This window comes from Prionailurus viverrinus, chromosome D3 (genome assembly GCF_022837055.1).
Source record: "Prionailurus viverrinus isolate Anna chromosome D3, UM_Priviv_1.0, whole genome shotgun sequence".
Classification (NCBI taxonomy): domain Eukaryota; kingdom Metazoa; phylum Chordata; class Mammalia; order Carnivora; family Felidae; genus Prionailurus; species Prionailurus viverrinus.
The window spans coordinates 58744371-58766635 of NC_062572.1; the positions used below are offsets into that span (position 1 = coordinate 58744371).

At 46.1% G+C, this 22265-nt stretch overlaps 2 protein-coding genes across 6 annotated transcripts in view; both read left to right on the plus strand.

Moving 5' to 3' along the window:
- MOCOS (molybdenum cofactor sulfurase) overlaps positions 1-236 on the plus strand; it is a 55879-nt gene extending 55643 nt beyond the window's left edge. For all 3 annotated transcript variants that reach the window (XM_047826542.1, XM_047826543.1, XM_047826544.1), the window contains one exon: positions 73-236. In XM_047826542.1, coding sequence (XP_047682498.1) covers positions 73-225 — 153 coding nt within the window. In that variant the 3' untranslated portion in view covers positions 226-236. The remainder of the gene's footprint in view (positions 1-72) is intronic.
- Positions 237-15883: 15647 nt separating this feature from the next.
- Positions 15884-22265, plus strand: part of FHOD3 (formin homology 2 domain containing 3) — a 470296-nt gene continuing 463914 nt past the window's right edge. For all 3 annotated transcript variants that reach the window (XM_047828303.1, XM_047828305.1, XM_047828304.1), the window contains exon 1: positions 15884-16181. In XM_047828303.1, coding sequence (XP_047684259.1) covers positions 16017-16181 — 165 coding nt within the window. In that variant the 5' untranslated portion in view covers positions 15884-16016. The remainder of the gene's footprint in view (positions 16182-22265) is intronic.

Genomic DNA, 22265 nt, shown 5'->3' on the forward strand with positions numbered 1-22265 from the left:
TCATTATTATTTATAAAATTATTTCAACTGCTAAAATAATCTGGCTCATTGTTGCCGCTGTCTTGTTCACAGGTGAACTTTGGAGTGTACCTGATGCATACATCTTTGGATTTTTCTTCCCCAGCTTTCCTGTCTGTAGGATCTCAGGTGCTCCCTGTGTTGAAAGAAAACACAGAACACCATGAGCTACCTGCTTCCACGAAACATCAGGATGTTATCTTCTAAAAAGTATTTTCAGTGTAAATTAAAAATTCTCTTTTACACCTATGTCTGCTGTAATTCACGCTGGCACATGGCTCAAAGAACAAGGAGAGTTCTCTTCAGGGGGTAGGGGAACTCTCGTTGGCCGCCTCTAACTTCCACTCTCCACATGTGCACTGGCCAACGTCACGAGGGCAGTTTTGGGCCCTCTGTGCTTTCCACAGCTGTGCTGCACCCAGCAAGGTTCCCATATGCGTTTGAAGTAGGATTATTTTATTTTATTTTATTTTATTTTATTTTATTTTATTTTATTTTATTATTTCTTTTTTGAAGTATGATAATTTTAATTAGGTGAGGTTTTTTTTTCCAGTTATAATTCTCTCTCTTCTATCACTATTAAAAAAATTTTTTTTGTTAACATTTATTTATTATTGAGAGAGAGAGACAGAGCACAAGCAGGGGAGGGACAGAGACAGGAAGACACAGAATCTGAAGTGGGCTCCAGGCTCTGAGCACAGAGCCTGACGCGGGGCTCGAACTCATGAACCAGGATATCGTGACCTGGGCTGAAGTCGGAAGCTCAGCTGACTGAGCCACCCAGGTGCCCCATCACTATGTTTTTAAATTTAAGTGTAGTTGACACACAGTGTTAGTTTCGGGTGTACAGCATAGGGATTCACTATGTCTACATGTTCTACTATGCTCACTACAAGTGTAGCTAACACCCGTCACTGTAAAAAGCTATTACAGTACCATCAACTATATTCCCTATGCTGTACCTTTTATCCCAGTGACTTCTTTCTTTCCATAACTGGAAGTAATTAGGTGAGATCTTTAACGACGTTCCCTGGGAACGCTGAACCTCCATTTTGCCATTTTCCCACATGGTTACTTTGTCTTTAGAAAGAATCTCTAGTGCTTGTCAATCCCTCTATAATGAGGGTGGGAGCTTGTGTCCGGTGATCTTGAGGGAATGAGAATGTGCCCCTTTCCTCTCGTGGACATAGAGGAGGCGGGCTGATGAGTTGTGGTCATGTTCTTTCGGGGAGATTTGACCAGGATATTTATGTGTTGAGCAAAGGCACAGGCTGGCAACCTCCCCCTCCTTCCTTCCTATCCTGGCTCACTCCTCCTCTCCCACGTTGGGTTGATGTTCTGGGGGGTGCTCACGAGCCCGAGGCCACACTCAGTGACTGCGGTGCTCTCTGAGCAATCATGCTCCCTTGACAAGCCCACCGGGCCATGTCAGCCCACCCACTGACTGAGCCACCCAGACTCCAAATCCCAGTTCAGAGAGGAAATTTGGAGGTTCAGGGGTCCCTTCCCTACCACCTCTGACCCTGCTCCTGCAGCCTCCAGTTGAATACGTCCAGTGACGGAAAGCTCACTCTCTAATGAAGCTACCTATCCCTCTGAATTGTTGAAAAGCTCCTCCCTGTATTGAGCTTGTCTCTGCCTCCCCATGACGTCCGGCCATGGGTCTCGTCCTGTCATATATAGCCGTGTGGAGCAAGCATGACATCCTCCTACGTCCGCTCTGCTCAAGTCCTTCTGAAGCATGGAGTCCACATGGGAGCCCCAGGTCCTTGCTAAGGCCCTCAGCACCTCCCACCTGGATTGTTCATGAGTGCAATCACCTCTTCCCCAAACCCCTGCCCACCACTGCCCACAGTGTCTTCCTAAAGCCAGTGTCCTGCTTCTCCTTCCAGCCCAGTTGTCTGCATATCAGGCTCAGGTTTCCCTGCCTCACTTACTCAGACCCCTTGGTTAGGGGTCGGTTTCTTCCATTATATCATTTGCAGAACTTTGTGATGCTTTCAGTACTATGTGGGATTTGAAAGATGTTTTCAGCACTATGTGGGGTTTGAACACTTGACTCTGTTCTTGAGGGTTTGCTGGGACGGAGCCATGCCCTTGCACTCTCATTTTGCATGCAGAGTTAGGTGTAAACACTGACTTTCCAGGTGTTCCCTTCATGGTTCTTGTAGCTGGGGGAGAGATTCTCTTCTGCATGCCTTGGGGTAAGTACCAAAACTCCTTTGAGGAAGGTGGTGGTGTTGACTTCTTCGCACTGAGACTTAGCCTTGTGGGAACAACGAGGGGGCAGGTGGTGATTCCTTCCTCCTGTTGAAAGATATCCATCCACTTGCTTTTTATTCAATATGTGCCATTCAGCCTCTAGGTAAGACTATAGAAATGCAACAAACAGAACATGCATTCAACGATCTCACCACAGAGACAAAAGCAAGAGGAGAAAGACCCGTACATACTCAGGTGTTATGAGGAATGTTTCAAAACCATGCTACCAAAGATGTCCTTCGGTGAGAAGATTCTAGAAGGGTCACAAGTACACTCAAATATTCCTGGATATTAGTGCCCCGTGTTATAGTTTGACTTCTAGGCTGAGATAGATGACCTGCATTCCAGGTCATGCAGGCTTACACTTCTTTAGAATTTGTCCCTCCATACACGTTTCATATTTGGTTTTATCTAAGTGAAAATAGAATAGCATATTTATAACTGTATTGTGAATACCCCATGTTGGAAAGGGCCTAAATGTCCATTAACAGGAGAATGGATATAAGGTGGTAGTGGAAAGTGAAGGGATTAGAACCACATGGGTCAGCATGGGTGACCACGGTGTTGAGAGAAAGAGGCAAGTTGCAGAATTCATGTGGTAACATTGAAGGTCAAAGATGAAAAAAAAAAAAAGACAAAGCAGAAAACTCCTATACTTTGCCTTAGGGGTACATGCATATGCAGTAAAAGTATAAAGAAATAGAATGATAAATTATGCATTTTGAGGGTGAGGTACTAGAAATAGGGAAGGTATATAGGGGCATTGACTCTATTGGGAAGGTCTTATTTCTTAAGCTGTAGGATAATAGATGCATGGGAATTAGTTGTTGTATTCTTTATATCTTTTCAAATGACTTAAGTGTTTAATAATAATTAAAGAAAAGTTTTCAGGAAAATTTCCCTTTAGTTCTTTCCATTGCTTAAGAGCAAAACATTGAGCAAGAGAGGGTCCCAGCCTGCTGTCTGACTTCTGAGAGCGTGCCCTGCACTAGGCTAATAGATTTGCTATGTTGGTAGCAGATAGTGTTGTCCGGAACTTTTGAATTGCGTTTTTAAAGAAGAAATTTTTAAATGTTTATTTATTATTGAGAGACAGCATGAGCAGAGGAGGGACAGAGAGAGGGGGAGACACAGAATCTGAAGCAGGCTCCAGGCTCCAAGATGTCAGCACAGAGCCCAATGCGGGGCTCAAACTCATGAACCGCAAGATCATGACCTGAGCTGAAGTCAGACGCTTAACTGACTGAGCCACCCAGGTGACCCTATGAATTGCATTTAAAAAAAAAAATTATTTTATGGCAGTAAGAACACTTAACATTAGATCTAAGCTCTTTTTTTTTTTTAATGTTTACTTATTTTTGAGAGAAAGAGTGAGAGAGAGCACTATCAGGGGAAGGGCAGAGAGAGGGAGCCACAGAATCTGAAGCAGGCTCCAGGCTTTGAACTGTCAGCACAGAGCCCAGTGTGGGGCTCGAACTCACGAACCACGAGATCGTGGCCTGAGCTGAAGTCGGATGCTCAACTGACTGAGTCACTCAGGCGCCCCATGAGATCTAACCTCTTAACAAATATTACGTGTACAATAATTATTGTTGACTGTCGGTACAGTGTTGCATAGCAGATCTCTGAGAGCATACTCATGTTGCTTAACTGAAACTTTATGCCTGTTGATCAGTCACTCCCAATTTCCACTCCCCTCAGCCCCTGGCAACCAGCATCACATCTTTGATTCTGTGAATTGACTATGTTAGATATCTCATATGAGTAGAATTATACAGTATGTCTCTTTCTGTGACAGGCTTATTTCACTTATCATAATGCCTTCAAATTTCACCCATGTTGTCACATGTTTCAGACTTTCCCGCTTTATTTTGAAGGCTGAATAGTATTCCATTGTATGTATGTGCCACATTTTCTCTGTCCATTCATCGGTCAGTGGTCACCTAGATTGTTTCTACATTTTGCCTATGGTACATAGTGCTGCAACGAACATGGGAATTCTAATGTCTTTTCAAGATCCTGATTCCAGTTCTTTTGGATAAATACCCAGAAGTAGGATTGCTGGATTATTTGATAGTTGTACTTTAATGTTTTGAGGAACCTCCATGTTGTTTCTCAGGGCAGCTGCACCAGCTTGTGTTCCTACCAGCAATGTGCATAACTCAAATTGCTCTGCATCCTTGCCAACACTTGCTGTCTTTTGTTTTGTTTTGTTTTGATTTTGATTTTGTTATTGTTATTGTTTTTTTTTGGTAACAGCCATCTTGACAGGTGTGAGGTGATATTTCATTGTGGTTTTGATTTGCCTTTCATTGATGATTAGTAACATTGAGCATTTTTTTCCATATATCTGTTGGTCATTTCTATGTCTTAGTTGGAGAAATGCATATTCAAACATTCACAAATCAATCAATGTGATACATCACATCAAGAAGAAAAAGGGAGAAATACCATATAATCCTTTAAGTAGATACTGAAAAAGCATTTGATAAACTACAACATCCACTCATGATAAAAACTTTCAACACGGTAGGTTTAGAGGAAACATACCTCACCATCATAAAGGCCAAATGTGAAAAACCTACAGCTGACATCACACTCAATGGTGAATAATGGAGAACTTTCTCCCTAAGACCAGGAACGAGACACGGATGCCCACTATCACCACTTTTATTCAACATAGTATGGAAAAGTCCTAGCCACAGCAATTGGACAAGAAAAAGAAATAAAAGGGGTTAAAGTTGGTAAGGAAGAGGTATAGCTTTCACTCTTTGTAGACCACATGATACTATATATAGAAAATCCTGAAGACTCCACCAAAAATCTGCTAGAATCAATGAATGAATTCAGTAAAGTCACAAAATTAATATACAGAAATTTGTTGCATTTTTATGCAGTAATAACAATGTAGCAGAAAGGGGAATTAAGAAAACAACCCCAGGTACTATTGCATCAAAAAAGAATAAAATACCTAGGAGTATAAGGTACCAAACATAACCAAGGAGGTGAAAGACCTCTACTCTGAAAACTATAAAACCTTGATGAAAGAAATTGAAGATGTCACAAAAATATGGGAAGATATACCATGCTCATGGATCGGGAGAATAAATATTAAAATGTTCATACTACCCAAAGCAATCTACAGATTTAATGCAATATTTATTAAAATACCAACAGTATTTTTCACAGAACTAGAAAAAATAATCCTATAATTTGCATGGACCGACAAAAGACCCCCCAATAGCCAAAACAATCTCAAGAAAGAAGAATAAAATTGGAAGCATCACAATCAGTGATATCATGATATGTTACAAAGCTATAGTGATCAAATAGTGTGTTACTGGCACAAAACTAGACACAGAGATCAAAGGAACAGAATAGAGAGCCCAGGAATAAACCCACAATTTTATGGTCAATTAGTCTGTGATGAAGGAGGGAAGAATTTACAGTGGGAAAAAGACAATCTCTTCAACAAATGGTGTTGGGAAAGCTGGTCATCTACATGCAACACAATGAAGCTAGACCACTTTCTTACACCATACACAAAGACCATGATGCTTGGATGGATGTCCAAGGGCCAGGGGCACATTTGGGAGTGTGGGGATTGGCCTGGGGTGAGAGGAAGGGAGGAAGGTGATTGGAACAGTGCCATCTCCTGTGTGTGACAGAAAGCTATTCAGGCTGAAGCGGCCATGTCCACATGTGGGCCATGTCCCACAAATGTCTCTGGCCTCCAGGGCCTTTGGCAAGGGAAGAGATAAAAAGACTATTTTGAAACACGCCCCAAACTTCCAGCTGTGGTGAGAGAAGTTAAGCCCAGCAAGGCTGGCTCCAATGAGGGCCATTTTCTCTTTAGAGTGACCCTGCCCTGATCAAAAGAAGCCATTGGGACCACTGGTGCTCCATCTTTCTCAGCTTTCCTTCATCCAGGAGGGAGGTGGTGAGTGGCTGAGGAGAGCACAGGCTGTGGGGATCCAGTGCATCCAAAGACCCACTGTTAGAACCGAATGCTGGTGGGCACTTGAGTGTTGTGAGGCAAGGTGCCTGGTGGGGATCCAGGCAGTGGATAAAACCTTCACTCGGCAGGCAGAGTTCCAAGCACCCGATATCTCTGAGAAAGGCCGGGCCTCTTCTCGCTGCAGGGCGAGTTCAGGGCATAACTGGAAGCAGAAAGAAAGCTGGCAGACACTTTTTAGCCTGCCTTTTCCCAGTTCCCCTGTTTTATGCTGACAGAATTGATTTCTATGTATCGCATTTTGCAAACTCCCAAATTAAAGTCTCAGCAAACCTCATTGTATATGAGCAAGCTATCGAGCAGCTCTAAGCATCATCCGAAAAGTGAGGAAAAGGACAATACTTGATAAAATTGAGAGTTAAATGAAACGTTTGTGTTCAGCATGTCTCAAATGGTGCTGAGTAAGCCACGTCTACCACCTAGTGGCAGCATTAAGTAACCACAGAGTTTGTTACTTAAGGAGGCTGAAAATTGGTTCAGATTCGGTGGGCAAATCCCAAAGGATGGCAAACATCTCTCTCTGCCTGGCTTCCTTAGTGGAAGCTCCGAGAAACTTTTCGTTATTGATGTTTGCATGTTTTAAAAGTTAGGACCTGAATTATTTCTTGGTCAGATTAATTTTCAACTGGCATCGCACCCATCATTCTTTTGGAGTCCTCTATTTTCTTTCTTTTTTTTTAATGTTTTTTTATTTTTGAGAGACAGAGAGAGAGAGAGAGAGAGTGAAAGCAGGGGGAAGGGCGGAGAGAGAGAGACACACACACAGAATCCTAAGCCAGCTCCAGGCTCTGAGCTGTCAGCACAGATCCAAATGTGGGGTTCGAACTCACAAATCCCGAGATCATGACCTGAGCCAAAGTCAGACACTTAACTGAGCCACTCGGTGCCCCAGCTGCAGTGTTTCAATAGCATGCTGGCTTGGCTATTTCAAGTTCTCTAGTCTTGGTCTCCCAGGTGAATCACATGAAAAATATACTCCCTTTCTTCCTTGGTGTAACCCCTTGTTTTTATGGCCGCTTGTTATCTCCTAGGAGGCAGCAGACGCAGTCTGAAGAATATGAGCCAGAATGGCTTCAGGATTTAGAGAAAGTAGGAGTGTGTGGCACTAAGAAGTGGGTGGGGGGTGGGGACGGAAGGTAAGGGACGCTCTGCAGAGTGAACAAGTGGCCCCGCCCCTCCCCCCACCCAGCTCTAGTGAGGCAAGGAGGCAGAAAGATGCTGGTCTACTTTCAACGTAGGTTGAAATGGCCTCCTTCAAATGGCGGCCCATTTGACATCTGTCTAAATATTTAAAATTCATAAATCGAACAAAATGGTAAGTACGTTCTTCCTACTTTGACAGATACACCTTTATGACAGCTTAGAAGGACCGATGTGAATTTAGAACTCTGACTCCTTGGCCCTCTGCATGGGAATAGGATGACACTAGGAGGGTTGGCCCAGGCCCTGGTTGCCAGCCACAGCCTATACCCTTTTTCTTCCCCCTGTGAGCCATGAACCCCAGATGTGTGGACACCTGATCTCATATGGGTAAACTCTGCCTCTGTTCCACTGCGAACAGCCACTCCTTAACCTCTTTTCAGGCCTCCAGGGAAAAAGCACACATAGGCCTTGGAAATATGTTCAGGGTCATCCAGTTGCCTGGAGAACAATCTAGGGAGAGAATAGCCAGGTGGGCATGGACTCTTGGTGCTATGGACTCCTTGCCCTTTAGGGAGGGCTAGGCAGGGTGAGGCCCGCTAAAACATGGAACCTAAGGCAGGGGCCCCTCTTTCTCTGGGTGAAGGACAGTACTGGTAAGAACTTTTATGGGTAAAGTAAACTACCCCAGAGAAGACCCAAAGACACTCCAGAAAAAAATCCATTTGCCTACCAGCCTGGTCTACAGTGAAGCCCACCAGACAAAGTGTCTCTGCTATATCCTAGAACTTCCAGTCAGTTTTTAATACAAATGAACAGCTGAGCATCACAAGAATTTGGGAATGACCTCTGTTACAAAAGAAAAAGGCTGAAAGTAGGGGGGGCCAGGAAACACGTCAAAGAACACATACACTGCAATGAAATGAAAACTTTAAAGAACATGTAATGAATCATATCAAGGAAATGAATGCTAACCATTCATTTGTGTAATGAATGCTATTACAGCATGTAATGAATGCTAACCAAGGAAATCCTGGAGACAAGAATAAGATACTTCTAAAAAGGAAAAATGGGGAACAGGAAAGATTTTCTGAAAATTAAAAACATGAATGCTGTAATTAAAAATTCAGTAAAAGAGAAGGAACATATAGTTGAGGAAATCCCTCGAAATGGAGAGGAAAATAATCAAAGAGACTAACGGTGGAAAAGTTAAGAAAATTAGAGGATTCACGTGGTGGTCCAACGTCCAAATAATAGGAGTTCCAGAGACAGCAAACAGATAAAACTGCGGAAAGGAAGTGATCAAAGACATGAAACAAGAACGAACATTCCCACAAAACAAAGAACAGAAAATCTTTGGGAAATACCAAGGGAGTGTCAATGCAATAAATGGAAAATAGCTCATATATGAAATTTCAGTGTATTGGGAGCAGTGAGAAGGTTCCAAATCTTCCAGAGAGAGGGAAAAGAAAAAGCTACAGATACCACTTTGATAGTCTTCTAGTGGCAACAGTGCAGCAATGCCTCAAAATTCTGAGTGAAAATTATTTCTAACTTAGAATTATGTATCGTGTGTGTACGATTATTGCAAAGTTGAACACAACAGTTTCTTATATCTAGGTGTTCGTGCCTCTTTGCAATGTGATTTTGCTTCTCCTCCCATTAGGGAGTGGAATCTATTATCTTCCTCCTTGAACCTAGGCTGAACTTGCCTTACTTTGACTGAAAAAAGAAAAGCAAAGAATGGTGACAAAAGTGACACAGCATACACTCTGAGTTTAAGGCTCCAGAGACCTTGTAACTTTTTCTCTTGAACTTTTAGAATGCTACCCTAACACCATCAGTGGGAAGAAGCCAGGTCTACCTTACTGGATGAGAAGCCACATGAAAGGAGAGATGAACCATCTCATGTGAAGTCTCCTAGACCAGCCTGCTGACAGTACATGTCAGCAGATTCAGACAGAGGCTCTTTTAGTCCCACCAGCCCCAGTCAAGCTTCCAGATGATTGCAACCGCATGAGTGACCCCAGCTGAGCCCAGCCCAAATTGCTAACCCAAAGAACCGAGAACAGATAAAACAGTTAGTGTTTTAAGCTACTACTTTTTGGGGGTGGTTTGTTATAAAACAAAGACGAACTACAAGAAAAATTGGTATCAAAAAGGAAGTGCTACCATAAGGAAACCCTCAAATGTGTGGTGCTGTTCTGGAACTGGGCAGGGGTAGGGGCAGGGGCAGAGGCTGGAAAGGTGGTGAGGAAACTGCTGTTTGAAGCTTCACGCAGATGACGCCTTTCAAGGGTACCTCCTCGGGTAGTGCTTCTCTGATCCAGAGACCCATGACTTAAACAGACAAGTTGTCTGCCCCTCTGACACCTAATATACAAATGGTGAGACTGGGACATGACACACCCATTCACAAATAAAGAGAACGTGGGACACACAGCAGGCACTGATCCACGACAGTTCTCAACCCCAGCCTGGGGCATGTTTTCAGTTCCTCCTGCTCCAGGGGAGTAGGGCCCAGTTCTGCGCCCTGTGATGGTTCCCAAGTTCACTGTTCTCCATAGCTCTTAGCTCCATATTCTGGTAGATCCTTACTTTCCCATGTAAAACAAAACAAAACAAAACAAAACGAAACGAAACAAAACAAAGCAAAATCCCGGCAAATACAAATACAAAACAATGGCTCCATGATTACAGCTGAATAGCTTTCTTATCTTGCTTCTTACCCATCGCAAGTTGGAGTTCCAGAGGTTTCTTCTTATTTTGAAGAATTCTAGTTCCCTTTTAGTCCAAATTTGTTGTGATTCCATCAACACAACTATCTTAAATTCTTGGTGGATTTTCTGTGAATCTTACTAGGGTTTGTCCCAAACACTACATCCATGATTCGTTTTCATTTGGGTCTGCCAGGCTGCTATGCAATAACACCCTTAAGGATTCTTAGAAACCCTTTTCTTTAAATGAGAGTATCTACTAGCCACTGCCTTAAATGTCTCTGAGATCTTGACAGCAGGTCTTAAAGCCACATTTTAAAATCGATCTTTACGAAAGTCAGTTACTAGCTGGACAGAACCAAGGATGAGATTATTTTATTTTACAACCTAGCAAGTCTTAAGCCTTCTATATTTCCTCTAAATTCTACTTCCAAACAGAATATATTATTACATGTAGTTAGCAGCACCTGACACATACCTCCAGCATACGGTCCCGAGGTCTCCTTAGCTAAGTCCATAGTTCATTACATACATTTTCTATCTCACAAATAACTGCAGGCAATTGGGCAGTTGTTTTATCAATTGTTTCACTGCCACATAACACAGCTAACTGTATTCCCGGTCTTCAGTAGTAGTTCTCTTACCACTTTCCTGAGGCTAGACCTGGCTTCCTCACGTGGTAGTCTCAGGTCAACATGCTAAGAGGGTGACAGTGGATGCTGTAAGACTTCTTGGTGTCTAATTTCAGAAGTCACACAAAGCCACTTGCAACATATTCTATTTGTCAAAGTAAGTCACAAAGTCACTTGTATCCAGAGAGTGGGGAAATAGTCCCCATCTTTTTAGGGAGGAAGTGGAAAAGTCAGATTGCAAAGTGGTGGGAATAAAAGGAGAGGGAAGAATTCCTATGGTCATTCTTGCAAGCAAAACAACCACATCAAGACAAGTGTGAGGACAGAGAATGAAGATACTTTCAGATACAAAACTTCTCAAAAACTTATCTTTTCAGGAAACCGCTGGGGTATGTATTTATAAAAATTGAGAATATAAACTGAGGAAGAATAAGACAAGTTAATGGAACCAGGAGCAACCACACAAGAGAGAAGCCAAGGAAATCTCTAGGAGGATAGGGCTGAGAGCAGGAACACAGAGGAGACCCGGAGGAATATCTCTGAAGAGGGCATCTTACGGGACAGGAACATGGAGGAGACCTGGAGAAATATCTCTGAAGAGGGCATCTTACGGGAAAATACAGCACTGAGAAATTCTTTGACAGTATTGAAAAAGGTATTTGCAGAGCTGTTGTCGGATATGAGAAGACCTAACCAGCTGTTCAAGGAACAAAAAATAAGCAACTGAAAAAATTAAAGCAAATACTAACTTCAGAAAAACAAAAAGTTGTGCAAGAAAGGCCATGTAATCATGTGCACTACGTAGCACAAAAATGAACAGTATTAACACAATCGTCATTTTAAAAAATCACTGAATAGGAATTTAATTAAAACTGTGATAAAACTGTAATGGGAAGATGGAGATAGGGAAATGGTCTGTAACAAAGCTAAAATCCTCATTTAGCATGACAAAAAGCCAATGTATTGTCTAAAATTCATAGATCAGAGTATATCAGTGTACTTACATTATTTAAAAATGGGTGCCTCTGAGAAGTGAGGGGGGGGGATGGGAGTTGTAAAGTAGGGAGCTGATTTTTTTTGTTATGATGTTTTATGACTCTTGACCTTTTAAATGAAAAGAAAGCATTATATTATTAAAAAAAGAATGATTTCAAAAAATAAGTTGAAAAAACAACATTGGTTATTAATCAGGAGAAAAAATGTTGCTCAAAGCACTTTCAAAGGAGTGGTCAGGGCAAAAATCCTTAGAAGAATTAAGGATAACTTACATCATTAAAATTTTTAAAGGTTTGACTTTTTTTTTTTAATTTTTTTTTTCCCAACGTTTTTATTTATTTTTGGGACAGAGAGAGACAGAGCATGAACGGGGGAGGGGCAGAGAGAGAGGGAGACACAGAATCGGAAACAGGCTCCAGGCTTCGAGCCATCAGCCCAGAGCCTGACGCGGGGCTCAAACTCACGGACGGCGAGATCGTGACCTGGCTGAAGTCGGACGCTTAACCGACTGCGCCACCCAGGCGCCCCTAAAGGTTTGACTTCTGATGCCAGTCACTCTTTGAAGTTTTAGGACTAAAACTGAGTAAGGCAATTCCAATCCTGGAAATCTTATAGTTTATTAGAGCATAGGTAAAATATAGGTAAATAAAAATATAGGTAAGCATGTATGAAAGGTGCTACCAAAAGGACATGTAGAAAGTAGTCTGGGACCACAGAAGAAGGAGAGACCATCCGTGTTTGGGGTAGAGTTGGAGATGGCTTTCTAGAAGAGCTGACCTTAGACATGAGTGGCGAAGAGTAAGTTGGTTCAGCTGGCCAACCAGATGGGATAGAACATTCCTAATTGAGAAGCTCACTGGGAAAAATCCCAGCATGTTTGGGGAAGGATAATAAATTCAGTGTGTCTTGAAGCAGGGCATGAAGGGGGGAATGACCAGACATGAGTCTGGTGTGGTAGACTGCAGAAGATCTTACAGGTTCTCGTAAGTCAAGTTAAGGGAGTTGGCGTGTAAGGATTCTGCCCTAAGGTGTGACACATTAAATGCACATCCTTGAATGCTCACTGGCTCTGGGGAAGCCAGTGGCAGATCAAATGTAGGATTCGCACCTGAGGAGGGGAGACCTCCCCCTAGAAGACTAGCATAGGAGTGAGAGCTAGACAGGAGGACAGAGTTGAGAAACGTTTTAGAGACGGATTCAGTGACAGGTCATAGCGACCAATTGTAAGATACAGGAGTTAAAGATGACTCTGGTGTTCACTCATTCATCAGGCATCTCTTGTGTGCCTTTTCTGTGCAGAGCACTCTGCCAGGCACTGGCAGAGGTGGGGGGAGTAATACGATTGAATGTAGTATGGTCATTGCCTTAGAGGAGCTTTTAGTTTAGTGGAAACACAGGAATAAAGTAACTGTAGCTGTGATGCTCTATTCTCAAGGATACCAGAGCCCAGAGGTATGGATGGAGGAAGACGCTGCAGAGGAGGAGGAGGGAGGCAGCCCAGAGTCGGTATAACTATTGAAGGTGAGGGAAGAGAGTTTGGGAAAGGGGTGGTTCATGGTGACAGATGCTGCTGAGAAAGTGGGCAGCAGGGCCCAGGTGTCCCCTGGATGAGGCAATTAGGATGGCACTGATGATCTCAGAACAGCAGGGGCTTGCCCACCAGGTGTTGTGGGAGGTGGAGCCAAGAGGTAGTGAGGATGTTGAGAAATGAATATAGCTTTTTTCTTCCGAGACTGGTCAGGAAGCAAAGAAGAGATAAGCCAGCGAGAGGCAGGATTCATAAAGGTGCAGCTTTTAAGATGGAAACCATTTGAGTGTGTGTGTGTGTGTGTGTGTGTGTGTGTGTGTGTGTGTTTCACCAGGACCAGCTGTGTAGCTTGTGGAGCTGACTGCACCATGAAAATTTGGGGTGTCTTGGCTACGTCATTCAGAATTGTTAAGACAGCAACAGCAGAGCCTGAAGCCAGTGTGGGGCTCTTCGAAGTGGAGGGCTCTGTGTCAAAGCAGTGGTTGTAGGCAAGGAACCCAACCCTGATGCACAGGGGAAAGAGCCCAGGGAGGAGGGAAGAAGGGGGCTACTTCAGTAACAGAGCTGGTCCCAGAGCAACTGGGAAGGGAGGGACTCAGGGTCCAGATGGAGATAGAGCCTTCAGGAGGAGGAAAAACAAGGCTTTGGTTATCTCTTGAGATGTGGGAGATGGAGGGTGGGAATGGAAGGTGGAGAGGAGGGAGTGTTGGGAGGGGAGGACTTCGTGCTAGAGACAAGTTTCTGTACTGAATAAATCTGTAGGTAGAGGAAAGTGACAGAAACTTTTGGCTGCCTAAAGGCAGTGGGGAGCCAGCTTCATTGGGCAGTGCTTAGGAGCCTGGGGTGGGGGTAAATGGGTCACTGAGATTGGTTCCACTGTCCAGAGGCATTGGCGAGATGGGGTAGGGGCAGGAACCTGCCCAGGATCTGACAGGTGGGAGAAGCCCAGGGAGCAGTGTGAAAAGGAGGCGTTGAGATGATGGGTTGGGATTCATTTTGGGATAGGGACGATGGGAAATGAGGTGGCCAGAAAGACCAGAGGGCTCTCTCAGTGGGCAGGGAGTTGGGGTTCAAAGTAGGAGGGTAGGAGGCCCCTGGCGAGGGAATAGAATTTGGGGGTTTAGTATTCTGGCCATGAGCTGATGGCGAAGTTGCTGTAGGGGTCTGCCCAGAGGACTCCTTCAAAGGGTTAAGGAGCAAAAAGTAAGGAGAGCTAGGAGTTCTGCTGGTATGAATAGAAGTGTCCTGGCTGATTGTTATTTTAAGACCAGGCGTTAAGTGTTGCACATGCAACATGGAGAGGGAAGGTTAAAGGTGCCGGTGAAGGGGCTGGAGGGGCGGCTGGTTGGCTCAGTAGGTGGAGCATGGGACTCTTGATCTTGGGGATTGCGAGTTTCAGCCCCACCTTGAGTGTAGAGATTACTTAAAAATCTTAAAAAGAAAAAAAAAAGTAAAGGTGCCAAGTATGGGACAAGGATTTCTTTCTCCTTGAAACCACAAAAAAAGGAGAGAGACATTATAGAGCCGCCTTGTTAAGACGTGGATGTGAAGAGCGATTGGGTATTATCCCGGTCATCTGTACGAGGTATGAGGCACCACGAACTTGGCCACAGCCTGCGAATGGAGAAAACTGTGAATTCTTATTGGGAACGAAGGGGGTCGCCCGCGAGCAGCGAGGAGAGCGGTGGGAGGCCGAGAGGAGCCCCGAAGCTCCCGCGCGGCCGAGGTGGGCTGTGCAACCCTTTCCTCCACGTCCCTCGCTTGCGAGCAGGTCACTAGCTTTCCATCGCCCCTCTGCATCTCAGTGACCTCATCCGAAGCGGTCCTCGCGGCCCCACAAGATCCAGTTAGGGTATTCGGGGACCTAACTGGTCAAGAGGCTGCGGTGATACGGAGGGTCAACTAGCACCCACCAGGTGGCCCCGGTGTCACGCCTGGCGCTGGGGTCCTGGAGCAGAGCGGCGCAGTCCCCCAGTCTTCGCTCCTAGCGCCCCCTGGGATTATCTGTTAGGAGCTGCTAGGGTTCCCCGGCTCACCCTCCTCCTCCTAAGCTTCTTTCTTCCCAAGGGAAACCTCCGGGTAACCCTCGCCTGGGCTCCAGGTGGCTGCCACCCCGTTTGCTTGCGGGGGGGCCGGCTCCCTCCTCTGCAGGTGCCCAGCTGGGGTTTTCCAAATCCAGGCAGCAGGAGCCCCCCACTGCCGCCTTCATCTGTAAGGGGGTAAATCCTCTCGCAGATGGGGAAGACCCGGAGCTCCGAGGGGTGCAGCTCCGTCGGTGCTCCCCACGCCGAGGGACGCCCGTGCAGCGGGCGGCCCAAGCGGCGCCCGCGCTGCCGGAGTCAGCCCGCGGGGGATCCCCGCCCCGCAGCGTCTGCCAGAAGGCTTGGCGCAGGGCTGCGGATGCCGCGGGAGCGGTTCTCCCTTTCCCTTTCCCGGCGGCAGGCTCCGCGGTCGGGGCAGCGGGGCCGGGCGCGAGGGGACTGAGCAGGGGAGGAGCCGGAGGAGGGGACAGAGGGGCCTGTCGGCCCCGCCCCCGCCCCGCCCCCCCGCGGCCGGAGCCCGGGCTGCAGCCGGGCGCGCCGGAGCCTGCGAGCCCGCGAGCCAGCGATCGGCGGCCGCGGCCTCCCCTGCTCGCGGTGTGACCCCGGCGTCTCGGCCCGCGGCCCCGCCGATCCCGGCGCCCGCGCTCCCAGGGGCAGGGATGCATCATGGCCACGCTGGCTTGCCGGGTGCAGTTCTTGGACGACACGGACCCTTTCAACAGCACCAACTTCCCCGAGCCCAGCCGGCCGCCGCTGTTCACGTTTCGCGAGGACCTCGCTCTCGGCACCCAGCTGGCCGGGGTCCACCGGCTGCTGCGGGCGCCGCACAAGGTACGGCCGACTGATGCGGGCTGGGTTCTCCGGACGCGGCCCCTGCTGCGGGGCGCGCGGGGGTGGGGGCGCCGCGGGCAGGCTCGGATAGGCGCGGCCCCGGGGGACTGGCGCCCAAGGGCAGACCTCCCCCCTTCCCGTTAGGTAGAGGGGCCGGGGGCATCCGCCGGCTGGCGCGGGATTTCCCGGGCGCGAGAGGAGGACAGCCTTGCGCTCCGGCCCAGAGCCGGAGCGGGCGGGGCAGAGCAGGTGCCGCGCGGGCCCGAGGCGAGATGGAGAAGGTTCCCCCGCGCCGCGCCGTTAGCTTGGCTGGGTGGGCGGGGTGGGGCTCCGATGCCGGCGGTGGGCCCTGGTACCTGGGCCGGCGCCGAGCCTGGAGCGGAAAGAAACCGGGCCCCGGGGGACTCAGGTCTAAACCTCTCAGGCCTCTGGGGCCGCTGCGGGCGGCCGCGCGAGCCTCACGACAAAGCACTCTTCCTGGGGGACACCGCCTCCTCCTCCCCCGCGGGGCATCGCGGGGGATGCCGACTGCGCACTGAGCTAGCTCTCGGAGTAGCCCCTTTTCTCTGGAGAAGCAGGTGGCCTTGGGAACCTTGGAGAAGCGGTAGCTGTGGGAGGAGGGGCGGGGGCGCGGAGGGGCGGCGCGCTCACAAAGCCAGAGCCTCGCAGCCCGAAATGAGTGTCCCCTGGGAAGAATGGCTTCTCAGTCCACCCGATAGAGGCTTTTTTCTTCTTTTCTTCTTCTTCTTTTTTTTTTTTAACCCTTTGCAGGAGGACAGGCATCTTGCAAAGTGTGTGTTGCAAAGAGCTGGGCATTCAAAGCTAACCATTTGGTTACTCAAGAGAGCCCTCCCTCCTACTTAAACAGATTGCACCTTTAAGAATTACTTACCGGCACTTTTTTTTTTTTTTTTTTTTTTGCTTGGGTTCATATCAAAGCTTGGAGATGATTTATTCAATGAGGATCAACATTGATAAATATTTGGAAGAGATAACCCTTGATACCAAAAAGAACAAAATTGATTTTTCAAAATTCTTTAGATTTCTATATGATGTTCACCTGCCTTGGAAGTAGAGAGGGAGTTTGTATGTGGTAACTGGTGTACTTGGGCAGTGCTGTTAGTGTATCAATGCATTCTCTCCTTAATTAGTAACCTGCTTTCAGGAATGAGGAATGGGGCAGTTCTGTCTCATTCTCTCTGTGTTGGTGCAGAGTGGATAACAATCACTGTTTGGGGGAAACTTTCTGGCCATAAAAACAGGATGGATTGGGAGATGGAGGGACAGAATGATGTAGTGTGAATTCAGCAAATCAGAATCACTTTTGTAAATTATTTGGTTCTTCTTAATCAGTAGATTGAGTTGAAAGTTTCAAAGGACTTCTTTTGGCATCATGATACTCCATTCATTATGATCACTGATTACAGTGATCTTTTGTTGAAACCACAGAAGGCTCATAATTGTGGCCCTATGACCTTGAAGTGGTTTTCTTGGATTTCAAACCCTATATACATAGGTTGACCTTTCAAGCTGGAAGCTAAAGTACTTTTTTATGTTTCTATAGAGTAGCCCCATAGTCCTGATCCAGTGTTTCTCCTCTGTTCTGGTAGGAGGAAATGATGATGCTCCAGCATTGGCCTTCCCCACCTCCCCCCCCCCCCCCCCCCCCCCCGCCCCCAGCTAGAAGCCACAGCGCTGAAATTGCACTGGCTCACAGAATGTTCTGAGGTGTTGCCTGTAGAACAAGGAGAACCTGGAGATAACCTGTAGAACTCCTTGACTCCTGATCTTGGCAGCCAGCTATGCTTGGTCTCAGCGTCTTTTGCCCAAAGACCCCTGCAGTATATTCAGATGTTTGACATTGTTTTTCATGTCTAGAGCTGAGTGATTGGCTGATTCTATTAGCCAGGGCTCTGCAGAGCAGAATTCAGTGCATTTATATGCCTCGGTGCACATTCATGTTTAAAAATGCTCATTAATTTCCAGCAGAGAATCTTAAAATTGGATGGTCCCCCTGTGATAGAGCTAACGAGTTGTGAGTCAGTGTGCAATATCGTTTAATGCTACATACCTCTGTGAATGAGGCTACTTTTAGGTTCCCTATTTTGCAGATGAGGAAACTGTGGAAGAGAGCAAGTAAGTAACTTAGTTTTTTTTTGCTAGGACTAGAGAGCTGAGATTCAAACCCTGGGTCTCAGCCCCCAGTGCTGTTCTGCTCCCTGGACCAGCAGTGTGGGGTGGGCGGAAGTCGTGGGGGTTCCATTGCATTACCTTGGGGAGCTCACCAAATCACCTTTGTGTGCCAGGTACTTTTTGGCCTGGGGCAGGTGAATGTTACAGGCATGAGTAAGAGCCTTGAGGCAGAATTCCTGGCCTGGTAGATTTCAGAGTCAGAGGTGGAAACAAGTAGTTACCATCCTTGCTGTGAATTAGCTGATGGTGAGGGAACCCAGAGCTCTCACTCCAGACCCCTGCCCTGAGTAAGCCTTCCCGAAACACAGGGAATGCTTCTCTCAGGTCCCAATGAGCCTGGCCTTGGCAAGATGGGGAGTTCCTTGTGGGAGGGCAATCTGTGTGATGGAAAGGATGGAGAAGCCTGACTGTGGAACATGCAGACACCCTCAGTGTACCCAGCTGTCCCACACTTTCAACACCCTGTGGGGAGTAAACTTTTGCTTGAAGTAGATTGTACACACAGAAAAGTGTGCAGGGCATAAGTGAGAGGCTGGATGGACGGTCACTTAGTGAATGCACCTGTGTAACTGGCATCTAGAAGGCCCTGTGGAGGGTTCTAATTTATGCAGCACCCCCTAAGAGTCTCCTGTGCTGGGAACGTTTGAATTGGATCTCTCAGGCCCTTCCCAGCCAAAACTTGAGTCTGTGCATCTTTTTCTAACTTAATGATCTATTAATTTAGCTCATGTCTGCTGACTCCTTTAGAAGTTAGCTGTTAACTAAACCACTGTCTTGGACAAAAATGATATATTGTGCTTATTATGCTTTGTCTTTTTCAAAATTGCTAGTCATTCCAGGGAAGATAAGTAAATTAATGATGAGTGTGATAACAAAAAGGTCAAAACAGATGCTGTAGACTCACTGGGGAGATGTTCATTTTGGTGGTTATATGTTCTGTCTGGCCTAGGTAAGCCCTTTTGTTCTCAAATGTTGCATAAATAGGTGTTTATTTCTGGTTCAGTGTTCTAAGGAATTATAATTATAGGACCTCTAATGTAGAAAACTATACAGTAGAATTAATAAATCATATGCCTTTCACAATTTAAATGTTTTGGGGTTGATTGATTATGAAAGACTACGGATTCTTGTTTCCTTTTGATAGACAAAAGTGGAATCGTAGGCTATTTTTACAAACTAAGTGATAACCAGCTTATCTGTTACAATGGCAGTTAAGACTTAGTAATTCAGTTCAGGAAATACTTCGGTGCCTTTTGTGGACCAGACAGAGTGGAGTGATAATAGTGACTGTGTTCTAGGCGCTTGCCCAAGACAAGGAGCATTCTAGATAGGCATCATTTCGCCAAGTCTACGGATCAGGTACGGGCACTCTTGCATTCCGTGGCAGAAGAGACCCAGAACAGAAGGAATCCACCTGGTCACACGAGTGGGAAGTTCCAGGGTTGGCATTCCACACCAGGCCTCAGCTCTCAATGACTCCACTTTTGTGTCTTGGATGTCTTCCTTCCAGGCAGCCTGTCCATTTTCCAGAGTTCCATCTCTTGACTGTATTGTGTTCATTTTTTTCTCACGACCTCTGTCTCTGTGGTTGCCTCCCTGTCTCAGCTGTTCCACCTGCAAAACAACAGATCACAGTGAGAATTAGAGCCTTGGTCCTTCAAGGGTGGGCTGGGCGTCACCTAGACTCCTCTTAGAAAGGGCTGTCAGCCTCCCCAGACCTGTTGAATCAGGATGTGTATTTTTTCCAACATGCTTTGGTGATTCCTAAGCAGCATGGATTAGAGGTCATTTAGGTCAGGCTCTCAGTATGTGGGGCTCTCACTGTCTCCCCTGTTACAGATCAGTTCTTTGAGGGAGAGACCTGGCTGGCTAGTTCTCCCATGTTTTTCTTGAAGCTGAGTAGGGCGAAGATGGAGTGTGCCCTAAGTTGATTGATAGGTGTTAGTTATAGAACACAAATCCACTGGTATTATTGCTGTAATGAATTTCCACCTTAATCCTCTTACGGGACACATCTGTTTGCTACATTACATTAAGATTTTTAGAAGATGAGATCATTAGTAAAGTTGGCAAGAGTGTTGTGGCACAGAGCATCTTAGGACAGAAGTGTTTAAGAATGGTGTATGAAGTGCTGAGAGCATCTCTGTGCAAGCCGAGGTGAATCTGACTGTACCGTAATTAGCTCAGTTGGTTGGAGCCACGCTATTGAGATCAGGATCATGGGATTGAACTCTTTATGGGTCAGTTGGCTTTGCTTCATGCATGGCCACAGACGGCATCGGTAACCCAGCCGGACACCCTGCAGGTGCTGTCATGGCTTCCTTCAAGGATGTGGTGTGGAAGGGACTGGCAGAAATCTTTGGGGGGCAAAGGCTAACACACAATGGGAATGTGCTGGGCGCTACACTGTAGGCCTTCATGCATAACTTCATTTATCCTCATAACAGCTCTAGCAGATGGACAATAGTATCCGCAAGTAACAGGTGGGGAAACTGAGGCACAGGGAGACTAAGCAGGTTATCTAAGGCCACACCGCTTTTAAGTGAAAGAGCTGAGATTTAAGGTCGTCTTTTTTTTTTTCCCCTCCAAAGCTTGTAGCCAAGTGTGTCCCATTATTAGAAAGCCAGCAGCACAGCACACGCTGTCTTGTGCAGGGGAAGCACAGGTGGGGGAGGGGGGCTGCCTGCGTTGCCTTCACACTCGGCTGCCTGTCACAGGGCTGGGACTTAACCGGTCGTGCTCTGGTAAGTCCTTCCAGCATTGAAGCTCTGTGAGGCCGTGCCTTTTGTCCTCGGAGTCCAACCTGTGTCCCTCTGGAAAACAACAGGCCAGCCTGCCCCCGCCCTCCCCCTCCGGACTCTGAAATGTTAGTTCTTAATGGTGGCAGATTTAAAACTGATTAACATGCTGAGGCCAACGCTGAGCTCCCCTCCCCCAGCCTTCTTTCTCCTCCAGGGTTTATTTCTCTCTGAAGATGAAACTTTGGACGCTTGCGAACCTTTTTGTCCTGAGCCAGTCACCACTCCTGGCAACCTCCCCACCTCATCTCCAGGTGATGCCCCTGTGGTCTGTGGCTGGCTCAGGAATGTCCCCAGTTTAACCTGGCTTTCTAATCAATGTAGCTGCTTCCACTTCTGGGGGACATTTTCAGAATCTTGTGTTTGTCAGCATCTGCTCCTTTAGAGAGACAAGCAGATTGCTTTTTGTTTTTATTTTTGCTTTATTAGCTGTTTTATTGGGAAGTGTTTCTGGATCTTGTTCTGAACTAAGTAAGAAAGAATGGGGAAAATTAAGCTACAATGAATGTTAAACCTCACTGCAGGGGTGCAATCAGCAAAATCCAGATTGTGGGAAACTATGGTTTCTCCAAAAAATTAAATTGCGAAGAAAAAAAAGATGGAGGGGAAATTTAGATTAAAAGAGATTCAAGAGGTATATCAACAGCTGATTGCAATGCGTGGCTAATTGGGTCCTAATTCGAACAAACACGCGGTGAATAAATATTTGAAATCATTGAGGAAACTTGAATGACTATTTGGTATTAAAATTTATTAAGTTTAAATTAATGATACATTGATTTGATGTTAGAAATTATTAAAATGTGATAATATTATGGTTATAGTTAAAGAAAGTTTACATTTTTCAGAGATACATCCTGAAATATTTATAGGTGAAATTATATGATATCTGGAATTTGTTTCAAAATAATCCTGGACAAGAGGCAAGTAGGTGGGTGAATGTACAGATGGGGCAAGATCGACCATGAGTTAACGCTGAAATATGGGTGCAGGAGGTGGGTCATTATACCATTTTCTATACTTTCGCAGATGTGGAACTTTTAAAATAAAAGAGCTAAAAAATTAGGTTACGAGTTCCAATGTCCCCTTTGGG